Genomic DNA, 14,506 nt, shown 5'->3' with positions numbered 1-14,506 from the left:
TGACCAAAAATTAGGTAAAGATAATCATTCTAAATTGCAAAAATAAATAAGCAAATAATTAAACAAGACCAAGGTAATAAATTCTTTAACTCTTTAGTTATTAAAATAAAAAATAAAATAAGCTAATCTGATGTAGCAGTGTGAAAATAACTACTAATTGCCAAAAATATAAAAATATTTACAAAATGCAAACGGATTGAAATCTCAAACAAGGGAAGCAAATTTTCGCGAATTAAGTTTAATGTTGTCATGTTTCCCATAAAATAAACTTATATTTTACTGAAATTAAACATAAAATATACTAATCTACGGTAGCAAATATGAAAATAACATCCGATTAGTGAATATATTTAAATATTTGCAAGATGCAAAAAGATTGAAATTTCTTACACGAGAAGCAATTTTTCGCAAAGTCTGAGTTCGTTCGACGTGGCATGTTTCCCATGAAATAAATTTATTTGTTTTTTATTAAAATTAAACAAAGAATATACTAATCTAAGGTAGCATATGCAAAACTAACATTTGATTAGCCAAAATATTTAAATCTTTGCAGGATGCAAAAAGATTGAAATTTCAAACACAAGAGCAATTTTCCGCGAAACCCTAGTAAGTTCAATGTTGTCATGGTTTCCAAATTAATTTCTTTGTTAATTAATGAAATCAAACAAAAAATAAACTAATCTAAGGTACCATATGTCAAAATATCTTTCGGTTGTAATAAACATCAAAATATTTACAAGATGCAAAAGGATTGAAATCCCAAACACGGAAGCAATTTTTCGCGATGTTGCATACTGAACACATGTTCAGAAAATTGCATTGGTAAAATACTTTTTTAAAACTTCTAAGCACAATTCGTTGATTTTTGACAGAATTTAAGCACTAAGAAACTTTTTCAAGGTTTTTAAAACTTTTTCAAGGTTTTCAAGCACTTGAAAATGAACTTTTTTTTTTCAAGCACTTTTCAAGGTTTTTCAAGGGCGTACGAACCCTGATTCCCTTGCATTTTTGTCAGAAAGCCATCAAAATCAAATGATCCCAATGCTAAACCAAATTTTAGAATGGTAGTTGATTATCGCCTTTTAAACGCTATTACTGAGCCGTTCAAAATCTGTCTACCAAAGATTTCAGAGATAGTGCAAAATATTGCGGGTAGAAAATTATATTGTGTACTCGATTTAAAATCAGCCTTTTTCCAAATTTTATTAAAACCCGAGGATAGGGAAAAGTTAGCATTTTGCTCCGAATTGGGAAATTTTCAACCCAAGCGTCTTCCTTTTGGCGCAAGGAATAGTGGGAGCTACTTCTGTTCTCTGATTACTCATTGTTTAAAGGAATTAAAGGGTCCTAACTTACAATTTTTCCTTGATGATATAATTCTGGCGGCTGATGATATAGCCCAGTTATCAAATCTTCTCCAGCAGGTGTTTGATCGACTGAAACTCTTTAACTTGACTCTAGACCCAGCTAAACTTCAACTGTGTAAACCCTCCATAACATACTTAGGTTTCAACATTGACCATAATGGATATTCTCCTTCTGAGAATAACATAAAGTAAATAAATTTCCTATCCCAAGGGACACCAAGCAGGTTCAATCATTTTTGGGTATGACTAATTACTTTAGACATCTTGTTTTTGAGTATGCTGAAATTGTCGCTCTGATCGTTAATTTGACTTAAAAAAACACACCATTCTTTTGGTCAAACGAATGTCAGGATGCCTTTGAAAAATTACAGGATGCCATTTTAAATTAGCCAACACTAAAAAATTTTGTAAAGGATGCTCCTTTATTTTTGGTTACTGATGCTAGCAAAATTGCCATTTCAGCTATACTTATGCAAAAAATCAACAACCAATTTTTTCCCAATTGAATTTTTTTCTAAGCAATTGTCACCTTCTGAATCAAAATATTCTTCTGTGAGGCGTGAATTTTTCGCTATTTATTCTTCTATTAAACATTTTAGGGAAATTTTATATGGAGTCAAATTTACTCTTTTTTGTGATGCAAAAGCTTTGATGGAATTCCTACACATGGAAAAACAACCTGATGTGGTATGCAGATGGATTTTATTTTTAAGTGACTTTCCATACGACCCACAATTTATCCCTGGGGCAAAAAATCCAAGCGATTTCTTAAGCCGCGTATATGAGGAAAATCAAATGACAGTTAATAACATTAATCTTTTCCAACCAAAACATAACTTGTCGAAGGACATTATTTTTCAGAAACAACAGAAGGATAGGGAAATTTTAGAAATTATTGAAAGATTGCAAAACAATGATAAAAATACTTTGGAAACATTTTGTTTAGATGATGACAAAATTTTACTTAAGATTGTTGAGGTAAAGAAGAGGAATAAAATTCAAAAATTTAAAAGGATTTATGTTCCTTTTACTTTAAGAAATGCTGCTATTGAAAATGCCCATACTCCATTTTGCTGCTCAAAAGACGTATAATTTTTTGCAAAAATTATATTTTTTTCCATCCATGTTTGCTGTTGTTAAAAAATTTTGTCGAGCCTGTCCAAAATGTCTGGCTAATAAGACCAAGCGTAATAACACTGTACCAAAATTCATTCCTAAGAAGGATTTAAGTCCTGGATCATTTGTACCCTGCGATTTGGTGGGAAAATTATGTAGATCGGTTGATAATAAGTTTTTTATTCTTACAATCGTTGATCATTATTCCAGATTTTTGGAAACTTTTAGTTTATCAAATACTTCTTCTACTAGTATAATTAAATGCTTGAACACTTATTTTTCATCTTACGGAGTTCCTAGGGTAATTTTGACTGATAATGGTCCTAATTTAATTTCTGATGAGATTGAACAATTTTTTAAGGGATTAAACATTGAGCATAGAAAATCTTCAATATACTATCCTCGTGGGAACTCAACAATTGAAAGAACCCATCGAATTTTAAAAGAATCCGTCGCATCCTTATCTGAGAATACATGTGAATGGTCTCAGAAACTTCAAATTTTTAAACTTCATTATAACGCCAGTAAACATGGTGTTACTGGTTTTTCTCCTGCAGAACTATTTTTGGGTAGAAACTTAAATGTTCCAATGCAAAATTTTTTCTGATATTGATTTAGTGTCTCATTATGATGCATATGCTAAGGAAATGGCTAAATGTGCAGATGAAAATAAAAAAGCTGTGGCAGAAAATGAAGACAAATATTTTAAACAACACGAAAATCAACTCAAGGGTAGAAAAATACACAAATTCCAAATTAATGATAAAGTATTCATTAAAGTTTTAAACAACCCTGGTGCCTTGATGCCTAAATATAAAGGGCCATTTACCATTGAGAGAATTTTTAGAAATGACAATTATTTATTAAAGCCGCAGGATACAAATGAAAACAGCATAAAATTGCATTTTAGTAAAATTTTTCCAGCAACTTAAATGATTTTTTTGTTTCTGCATTTATATATTGTAGTATGCATTTGTATTGTTTCTTCATAAGATCTATGTGATCACTTTAATGATTCATATCAGATTAGCTACCTGATATATGATTGCAATAATGGTTGATCATTGTCTAAAATTAGCTACTTTGGAGAATGTTTTAACTAACACTGCAATATTTATTGTGAATTATCATGGAAATTTTCAGGAAATGTACAATTGTTGCAATTTGAATGTTGAACAGTTTTTCAGTTTTAATATGTTTTCATATGCATTAGGAACCACAAAAAAATTTTTTTTTCCCTTGATAACTCTTTCATGCTAATCCAGAGTTGTTTTCAATTCCATTGAAACCATTGTGAACTTACCATTTCAAAAAAAATTTTTTGAAACTATTTCATTGTGATATCATATGCCTTTATTTTTTTTTCTTTGGGGGGGGGGGGGAGTAATGTTAAAGAATCAGACTTTAACATTTTTATTTTTGGGATTTTACAATATTGTTATTTTGTACAGACAAAGGGCAGCACCAACACGAGCCAAAATTGCTCACCTAAATTCGAAAAAATAAGGGTGGAGTCATATGCTGTCACTTTTTAAATACAACAATGTGATTGGATATTGAGACGTAGCGTCGGTGTGCCATTCCTTTATTGTGATTCTGATTTATCTAAAAAAAAGTTCAGTGCAGTACTCGTGGAGAAGCAGCATGATGTGGGTGCGCGAACTTTGTGTGATTTTCCAGCCTCGTAAAAAAAAAGCATCATAAGTTTCTTCTAAATCCACAACCATCCTGAGTATGGTATGAAATATGTAAATTTTTAAATGGACATTCAATTATTTTAATCAAGAACATTTTTATCAAGATTAAATTTCTTCTCTTTGTTGAAAATTCATCAAATTTTAATACTCCTGTAAAAAAGTTGCTCCAGAAACCATGGAAGCTGCCGATTCATTAACATTCCAAGAATTTTATTAACTGCAAAATATCTCCAAGTGCTTTTTATCAAGACACGAATTTCTACTTATAGTCGCAAATTCATCAGGTTTTAATACCCATTCGATGTTGCTCCAGAAGCCATGGAACCTGCCGATTCATCAACATTCCAAGAAATTTATTGACCACTAAAACTACATAGCCTGTGAACTTACTTAATCCTGTCGTGAACACCAATGGACTAACGATAGTTTCTTCAAGCATGTGATCTTCAAAACCTCTCAATAGTGTTAAAGCAGTACATAGCCGTTTCATTGGATAAAAAACAAAAAGAAATAGCCGTTGATATATATGATTCAAATCGAATGAGCAGAGAAATCGTCGCATTTCAATGCTATCCAAAGTATCCAATAATTACATAATGAAACATCCAATTTCACGTATAATCTATGCCTAGATCAATTCATGAATATATATATATATATATATATATATATATATATATATATATATATATATATATATATATATATATATATATTTGCTATTGGTTCTTATATTTTTTTTACTATTGATGATTTAGTTTAGTATTTTATAACAATATGATATCAAAGTAAAATAAAAAAATGATGGTAAGTTTTCACAAAATTGAATTGTTTTTTTATGAATTTATTGTTAATTGATTTTTATTTGGGAATAAGAATCCCAACTACTCGAAGTATTTTTGATTGATAATTTTCCACTATACGTGAATATATGGGTTTGTTGCATTTATCCTTACACAACGCTTTAAGATATTTAATTCATCATCAATAAAAAAAAAGATCTTTTATATCCAATCTACCTTTTTGTTAATATGATCATTTTTATAACCAATATAACAAAGAGCCATACTTTTTAAACTTTTCAAGGATTTATGCATAAAATGTGAATATAAAAAAAATCCTCTCTATGCTGTTGGCCATAAAATTTGATGAGTTACTTATGGATTAACATACTGGCAAAACATAATGCGAGTTAGTAAACCATACTAACCTTGATCGGAGATAGATGTCAACTCTCGAAGAATATTTCTTCTGCCAGCAGCTGCAGCCATTGTCTCTGGAATTAAACAAAAAAAAAAAAAAACTTTTATATTTAGGGTTGGCTGCAGGGTTATTCCAGATGTTTTACAAGTATCCCTTTTTTTGAAAAACTAATGTGAGAACTTTTTGAATATGTGAACTTTTATTTAGTTTCAAGAAAAAATTTTGCAAACATTTACAAAAAAATAAAACAAAAATGGCGAGTAAATTTATTCAAAATCTGTTAAACAAAGTAGATCTTTTATTATCGATAGATGTTTCTAAATTCTGATTTTGGACTCAAGAATATTGCCTAAATGCAAGGTTTAAGCTGAGTTCAAAAAGTTTTTAGTATGAAAACTAAAATTGGGAAAAAGTTTTAGCAAAATGCTGAAATGTTACACATTCACATATATCTTTCTAAATGCCTCAGTGTGTTTTATCTTTTCAAGTTAAAAACTAAGTTAAAATTTCAGCCAAACAGTAGCTTTTTTTTTTCCCAATTTAAAATAAAACAATCTTGCATCATGTCTACCATTATGAAAACACATATTTGGTTTTAAAATACTGCAAGTTTCCTTTCCCAATAATGCATTTATTGAACAACATAACTGACCCTTAAGATTAAGTAACGTTGAACTTAATAGTAATTTAAACATCTAAGCTAAGAATTATATTAAGATTAAGTTGAAGCCCTAAGCTTGCTTCCTCTCTTGGATCGTACATCATTTCATCTCTTTTTTAAATAATTATTTATTTGAATAAAAATGCCTTGTTTCATTCTTCTAATTGAGATAGTATTTTCTCCTTTTGGTAAAAATGGGACAGTAGCAGAAACCCCCGGAGCAAAGGTTCATAACAGACCCAGTTTCCATGTTTAAATGAAATAGCAGATTATTAAGAGTGTATTTATTATGCTTCACTTTGGGTTTGTCTCTAAAATCTGGAAGACTTAAGAGTGAAATTCATTACATGTGTGCCATAAAAATAAAATGTTTCTAAAGTGAACTTACTGTTATAAATGAGCAAATAAAATCATTTGAAGAAATGCAGCAAAAATTCAGACGTTGTCCAGGAAAAAAAAAATTATATTGAGCCTCCTCCTACCGTGGCATGAGGAATGGATTACCTAGTTCTATACTTGAAATGGAAACATCTGAAAAAATAGAAATCAATACTTTCACATGCTAGTTAAATTCCACCATTCCAAAGATGAATCAGGATCATTCTGGTGAAAATGGTATAAATGATCACATTTTGTAATTTTTTAAAGGAATTATACCAATATTGAATTTTATTGCTTCATTGACTTTTCATTTAATTGTGTGTCAAGTCTCATAGATTTGTTCTTAAGTCATTTATACAGGGTTGAAAAAAAAATAAATAATAAAATTCTTTTGGAAGAAGAAGGAGGAGAATATTACTTGTCCAAGCTACAAATCATAAGGAGTTCAATAACAATATAAATTATCAGTTATTTTTTCATTTCAATTAAGTTAGAACACAACTTTAGGGACTACAATTTCTTCCCTGAAAAAAATTGCTTTTTACCAATACCATAACATTTGCTACATTTCGTAGTAATTTCGCCATGTTATTAGTCATTTCAAAAATAAAATAAATAATTACATCAAATAGTTATTTTTAACTGAAGACTAAATAAAAAAAATATGTGTCAGTTACTTTGAATTCTAAAGTCAACAAACAACGTGAGTTTTTTTTTTTTTTTGAACGGTTGAATTGTTTAATGCAAATGTAACAGAATTAAAATTCTGTTACATTTGCATTAAAAGAAGAAGCAGACCTTAAACTTGCAGACAGGATACATTTTGAATCATTATATATCACCGATACTTAAAAATGGGAAATCAATAAAAATAAATATGATTAGAGTGGGTGTGTATTATTTGAAATTGATAGAACACATTCAAAATGTTGGTCATACTACTATTTTTGCAGGAATGACTCATTGTCAGGATTGGGGGGGGGAGAGGGTAAAAAACAATACGTTCAGAAGCATGACCCAAATAAAATGAAAAATACTGAAATTGCATGTCTCTATGAACTAACACAGAATTCTAAGTAGATAGTAATACTTGCAAGTTCACCCCTGGGTTTTTGTCTTCATACAGCTGATGATTTTAATTGGACAGCATGTAATTAATTGACAAACCTTGAACTTAGCCTCCAATGAATGATAATTTTTTTTCTCTGAATATAATAATTTGCTCTTAAAAATTACTGAAAACTCATGTCTAACAATTTCTTGTTTAAAACTGTCCTATTATATTTTTATATACATATTCATAAATTTTATTTAACGTAAGAAAAACTTAAACTAGATTTCTTGTAAGGAAACAAAAAAAGTATAGTTGGAGCTTTGAATATTGTTACAACTTTTACAGCAACAAATGAGTGCTTATTTGAGTATACAGATTACCAACTGTGGAGAATACTTTTTTCAATTCTGCAGTTGAACATATAGCTATGAGCAACTGTTGAGTAATTGCAAGAATGTTCTCATCAATATCTTTGGATAATCATGACAATTTGATTATGGGGAAAATGTCAGTATACATCAACTTGTTAAATTCCTCAAAAGAAAGTTAAACGTTTTACAGCTTCTACAGTGCATAAATGCTTTCCAGTTTTTTTGTTTTATTTTTTTTAAATGTTTTGTTCAGCAATTAATTTCGTTAAACATATTAGAAAAGAATGGTGTAAGCTTAGCTTCGGAATATAAATTCTGGACAATATTTCAGAATGCAGTCCAACAGCAGAGTCCAAACTATTTACTTGTTTTTCTAGTGTTAAAAGTCGTCTGTAAAGCATGATGTAAGTGAAGTATTTTTTTTTTAGTGTTTTAAACAAGTGTACATAAAGCAAATTGTTTTATATGTAACAGCCTTGCCTGTCACTATATATTTATGTTGATAACATTGCATTCAATGTTTCCAAAAATTCAGAAATTCAAGCAAATCATTGGTATCTTAACATCAAGGTACTCAATAGAGAGAAACTGTGAGGTAAGTTACTCCATGAAATAAGTAATAATGTAGGATGCAGATAATATATTTTTTTTTAGGCGTGGGATGCAAATTGATTACACATAAGAAAAAACAAGGGAGGGGATGTTTTATCTAGCCCTTTCTGTTGGCAATGAACATAAACGCACAGTCCATAAAAATTTGCTCGGGCTAAAATGCCCTGGAACTGTTTTCTGGCTCTAGGGTTTCTCGGGTGTTTTGGTAGCTTGCTCACTCAAAAAAGAGGACAGTTAGATCTTCATGTTTATTTCTATTACAGCATGCTTATAGTCGATCAAAAAATTAAAGTTCAGTAATACTTAAATCCTAGTTAAGTAATCGACTGTCAATTCAAAGCACACATATGATAAAATATCGCCGAAAAACCTTACCTAACGGTAAAACCAACTAAGACAACACGACTGGTATACACAAATTCGCGCTCTTGCTTAGTGTTGAGCTGCAAGCAGCTGGATGATTTATATTACATTACATTATACTAGTGCAGTGCACTAAAAAGAGATTCAGACTCAGGGTTTCCTTCTCCACAATGGTGCGGCAAGGGCGGTTTTGGTCCTTGTATGGACCTTATTCACGGTTTGGCAACGCTCCCATCAGCTGTCCGTCTGCGGGTATTTTGACCAATTACGTAGTGTCAGTAGTGCTAAAGAAACTCGTTTTATTTAAGGATTACTGGACTTCATGCGCATAATGAACATGTTTAGGGCTTAAAAAGACTTACGAATGCATGAAAAATGGCGAGAAACGGGGAAAATAAAAATAGAATTCGAGTTTTCACCATGTTTCTGATAAGGAACCAAAGAGGCTTAAACCCATGAAAATACGATAATAAAGAGAGTATTTCGTATCAAATGAATCGTTCATCATTCTTTTACAACGTTTCTTAGTTAAAAACGTAAAAAACCAGCCATTTTTAAATAGAAAGAAGAGTTTATAAGCCACACAAAAGCAAGTGTTATTATACGCTGTAGTGCCGGATTTTCGTCTGCTACAGTTCCCACAATGCACTGCAGTGAGGGGTTTTTACCCGCAGTGACGTCAGGTGAATACTGTCCATTGTATCATTACATCTCAGTGCTTTCATTTAAAAACATTTAATTTCATCTCTTAATGACGATATGTTTTATTCGAAATTCTCACATGGAATTATAAAAATATGTCTCTCTCATTTTGTTTTAAGAAATATTTTTGGAAAAAATTAGTATAAGTGAAAAGACATTTTAGTCCCCTGTTTTTAACACATTTTTCAACTTTTAAGAGAATTACCTACGTTATAAAAGTGTTATAAAAATTAGTTCACATATATTGTGATTTGTGATATAGGATAACTGTCTACTTGGACGAGTTTTATCAATATACAAATTTCCAATGGAGCAGAGACGGGCAGTTAGCCCTTCCTAATGAAGGAGTATCTCCATTCCACATTCTTCTCGCTAATGTCAACAAAAAAAATTTAAAATTTTATTTTTAGGATTTCAATTTCGAAATATCTATGGAGGAGAGTAATTTTAATTGCCTTTTCCCCCCACTAGACTTAAAGCAATGGTGTTTTGGGAGACTTTAATTGCAAACGATTCTGGTTTCAGTAACCGCTCCCCCCCCCCCCCCCGCTTTCGTTGTGTAAGGTTACCAAAGACAACTCAAAATTAATTGCTTCAGGGGTGCTCCATACTTAAATTTTTGCAAGGGGCGAATTTCACAATTTGCCGAATGAAGCTCCGAATTTTACCGAATGGTAGAAAATGAACATGCACTCGTGCACACTGTACACATACCTAAACATAACGAGAAGAGACATTTTGGCAATATTGTCTCCGAATTCGCTGAATCGTTAGACAAAATTTATCGAATAAGGAAATTTTTGGGAGGTCACAGTGACCTCCCATATCAGAGCCCCCTGAATCGCATTTTAACGTTAAGATAACTTCGAATTTCTGAACCCTACTCAATGCCCCTAAGAACAACAAAGATAGTTTTTAACTACAGTGAAACTTGTGTAAGTTGACCACTTGCGGTGCACTACTTTAGTGGTCAACTTAAACAGATGGTCAACTTATAGTGGTTGAATTATATGATATAGATCTATTTCTGTGCCTGGAAATAGCGGTCAACTTAGACCAGGTGGTCAACTTACAAATGTGGTCAACTTTACAGGTTTTACTGTATATAGTTTTAGAGCCTGAATGTAGAAAATTATTTCTGAATTATTTTGTCTCTCTAAACCAAGGAGGATAGAAGAAAGGGGAGACGCTCAAAGCCGTAAACTTACTGCGCGCACTTGAAGCCGTGGACAGAGCGGGTAAGGAGAGGAGAAGGGGAAAACTCTACCCAAGAAAGCAATGGTATTCAATGTAGAGTAGTAGAGAAAACGTTTAGAAAGAGAAATAAATGTGCGGCACTTTTATAATTTTTATTGTCGGAGCAAAAAAAAAAAAAAAAAAAAAATGCTTTATTTATCACATACAACAATGAAAAAAGCTATTCTTTGAGATTTTTTTTTCTTATTTTTATTCATTTTTGTTGTTAGTGAATGCATTTTTGGAATGTAGAGTAGTTATTTATTTTCCTCGATTACCACACAATTTCAGAAGTTTAAACGCACTTAATTAATGAAAAAGTATGTCTGAAACTGTGCTTAGTTAGAATTAGAGTATAAACACATAAGAAATAAATTATACTAAAAAATGTGGAAGCATTTAATCTTAATTTTTGAACATTGTTTGAAAGAACAACAGAATGTACAATTTAAATTTCTTAAAAGATACCCTTAAAATAGCCAAAAATTTAAATAATTTTTCTATTACATTTTCTTTGTCAAGAGCTCTCTTCAATAAGTTTATTTAAAAAAAAAATAAAAAATTGCCTTATAGTTCAAAATTTATGTATTGCTTAAGCCATTTGCACAAATGAGACTTTTTACGCACTGTATTTCTGGAATATTAACCTTTTTTTTTTAATTGTGACATTTAAATAGGATGAATCATCATTATACATCATGATATGATGTAGCAAATTTAGTTTTCTTGCATTTAAAAATATATGTGCCCTATCCTCTTTTTTCTATGGTTCTATTAGAGATGTTTCGAACAAGAAATGAGTTATTCAAGTTGTGTTGCTAGGGTTGGCAAGTATTTCGCCACGTTTAAAAAAAACCACGGTTTTCCCCTTCCAGCAAAAATAGATTTTTTGCCAGTATTCAAAATTTTAATTTTGCCCTCATTAAATTAATAAAAGATATTAAACATGCTTTAATTAAATTCTAGTTTCGGTTTTCTTTGACATCTAGCTTAAACTAAATGTAGTATTAAACTTGCTTAAATGAATGCTTCCAAAGATTGTTATTTTTTTTAAAATAAAAATTGAATTTACAATTTGTATTTGAGACAGGAAAATAAATGCAAAGGATGGTTGTCTAAAAGGACTAGACATTACCAGTTCTCAACTACTTTTCCTCGGGTATCAATTTCCCCAGTCAGGAGAAAAAAAAAAACGTATTATTTCTTTAGAGAAAAAAAAAATAATTTTCTATATTATTTGACTATTTTCTGTCAAAATTAAATAGCTTGAAAATCTAAATGAAATCTGGAAAAAGAATAAGAGTTTAAATTTTTGATGAGGTTGGTCGTCCTGCCCGCAAAGGATTATTTTTCCCAGGATAGTGGCAAAAACTGGGAAAACAAGTACAACAATTGTACAATTTGAATAATCCAATTGAAACTTAAATTAAAGCAGACCAAGACTAGGTTCTTCATTAATATAAATGTATAATTAAAACAATTTAAAGTAAACTAGGGGAAATAGATAATGATTTAAAACTTGCATATTGCGATGCAATGTTTAAAAAAATATCCTGATGTACCGTATCCAACTGAATTTGAATGAGCTTTGACTATTTTTAGGAGTAATTATCAATAATAAAATGTCATTTAGTATGAATTATACATTTTTATCACATTTATATTTCACACTATACACTGTAAAAACGATTCAGAAACGTTCCTGGAAAATAATAGGCAGCTGATGTGCCCAATTTCTTCCAGTAACATATCTTGGAAAAACCAGGAACGTTTCCCGCTAAAATTCAGTAACATTTCTGAAATTAACTTTGAAACTTTCTGAAGAAATGCGAAATCTCCCCTGTTAAAGCTAGTCATGTCTCTAGAACCTTCTCGAAGGATTACGATGGTTTAGTGTTATTGATTAGAATCTTCCTGATTTTTCAAGAAGGATCCATAACAATTAGAGCGACCACGACCAAAGCTATGCGAGAAGGAACCTACCATATCTCTTACCTGCAATTCCTGCCTTGCAAAGCTGAAGCTATCCATTGACTTTTTCCACCCTCATTAGGAGCTTAGTCAACCTGGGCCGGCCGTAAGCAACCCTAGGCCGATACACTTAATAAACACGCTTATTCAATCTTTAAACTGGTTGCTAAAAATATTTTCCACAAGAGTGAAAAGTCTGCACGCGTGCAATCTGTAGCGATTCAGGAAACTTTTTTCTGAAGATACTTGTTTTTACCGGGAAATAGGTGAAAACGTGTGAAATCCCGAGACGTTCCACGGAAATAATCAGTAACGTTTCGGATTTTTTTTACAGTGTATAATCATAGTTGACCTCTTAAAATTTTTATTACTCTGTTGGCATTGCAAAATTTGCACTACTTCCCTGCTAAAAATTAAAAGATGAGAATTTCTTATTTAATAGTTAGGACAGATTAATATTTCATACCAAAGTCAGTGAGTTGATTTTTATTGCTTTTTACGCTCCACTTTCTTTCTGCATTCATAAAATAAAAAAGAAAAGCATTTCACTAAAACAATGGATTACTGTTCCACTGATGCAATTTAATATTTTAAGCACAAAAACATGAAAATTATTAGAATGCAGTTAAAATTACTATGATATTAAACACGTTATATCCAATCCCCATAATTGAAGCAAATCTAGTTTTGCCATTTTGGCAAATATGGGCAAAAAATAGTTTTGCCAGGACACATTTATATTTTTTTCCCCCTACTTTTGGCAGAAATGTGCCAAACCTAATTTTTAAAAAAATTTACTTATCCGAAATTTTATGTTTAAAAGAATTAGGCTCATAGAAAAATTTTACTGCATTATATTGCAACATGTTGTTGTGGAGGTTTAAAAGGAATACTTTTGTTACTAAACGCAAATTTTGCAAATTATGAATAAATACAATAAATAATAAAATTGATAGCTAAAAATTTTGAATATAATTGTCTAAGCGAATAGCTTTTTTTTTCAATATTTTTTCCTCCAATACCTAAACCTTACATTTAAATATTCTTTTACGATGGCACGAAAGATACCCCTGGAATCTTGTTTCCCGGTCTGTTTGTACACCCGTACGCAACACAAGCGGGCATTTTAGTTAAATCAACAGAAAATATTCACTATTAAACAGCATTCTAGGTAAATTAGCACTGATAAAGACCTTCAAAGCCGAATGTTTTGGGTAGACTTTTCCCCGCGTGAGTTAAAACCGGTTATGGTTTTAGCTTCAGGTTTTGTTGCGTTGAGCGTCTCCCCTTTCTTCTATCCTCCTTGCTCTAAACACGAAAATCACCATAAAAAATTGAGATTAGCTCGTTTTCAAGATATAGAGCCAAGTTGGGTGGCCAACTCACTAATGTTCTTTTCCTCCCCCGATGGATAGAAGCATCTTCCATGGGACTGACCGCCTCTTAAACCTTAACCCCTTGAGAGAGAAAATCTCACTACATAAAACATATATGGATGTCACGAAATTTAAATTCCGAAGATAGAAATGCCCAAAATGAGCCTCTAGTAGATCGACCCATTTCTGCTTCCACACAAGATCATTGTGCTGGGAATAAATGAAGAAATTCCTGAAAGCTATGAACAAAGATATGATTTTCCAATATGCTAGAGGGAAATTCAAAAGATGTATTGAAGCTGAGGTTCAGGAGAAAATTTATAATGTCCCTTCAAATACGCACAGTTATGGAGATCACTGTTTTTGATAAACATTTTGGAGATGAAGAGGAAAATA

General features: G+C 31.2%; 1 protein-coding gene across 3 annotated transcripts in view; it reads right to left on the bottom strand.

The window, feature by feature from the left end:
- Nucleotides 1-9,411, bottom strand: part of LOC129218602 (uncharacterized) — a 61,049-nt gene extending 51,638 nt beyond the window's left edge. Inside the window, exons 1-3 of one of the 3 annotated variants that reach the window (XM_054852921.1) lie at nucleotides 9,188-9,411; nucleotides 6,433-6,575; nucleotides 5,391-5,456 (exon numbers count right to left, since the gene is read on the bottom strand). In XM_054852921.1, coding sequence (XP_054708896.1) covers nucleotides 5,391-5,451 — 61 coding nt within the window. In that variant the 5' untranslated portion in view covers nucleotides 5,452-5,456; nucleotides 6,433-6,575; nucleotides 9,188-9,411. Of the gene's footprint in view, nucleotides 1-5,390; nucleotides 5,457-6,432; nucleotides 6,576-8,837; nucleotides 8,934-9,187 lie in introns of those variants that run through there. The other 2 variants (XM_054852922.1, XM_054852920.1) reach the window with 2 other exon arrangements.
- Between the last annotated feature and the right edge of the window lie 5,095 nt (nucleotides 9,412-14,506).

Source organism: Uloborus diversus, chromosome 3 (genome assembly GCF_026930045.1).
Source record: "Uloborus diversus isolate 005 chromosome 3, Udiv.v.3.1, whole genome shotgun sequence".
NCBI lineage: Eukaryota > Metazoa > Arthropoda > Arachnida > Araneae > Uloboridae > Uloborus > Uloborus diversus.
Note: the sequence above shows the minus strand (reverse complement) of the source record. Positions and strands in the feature narration are given on the sequence as shown.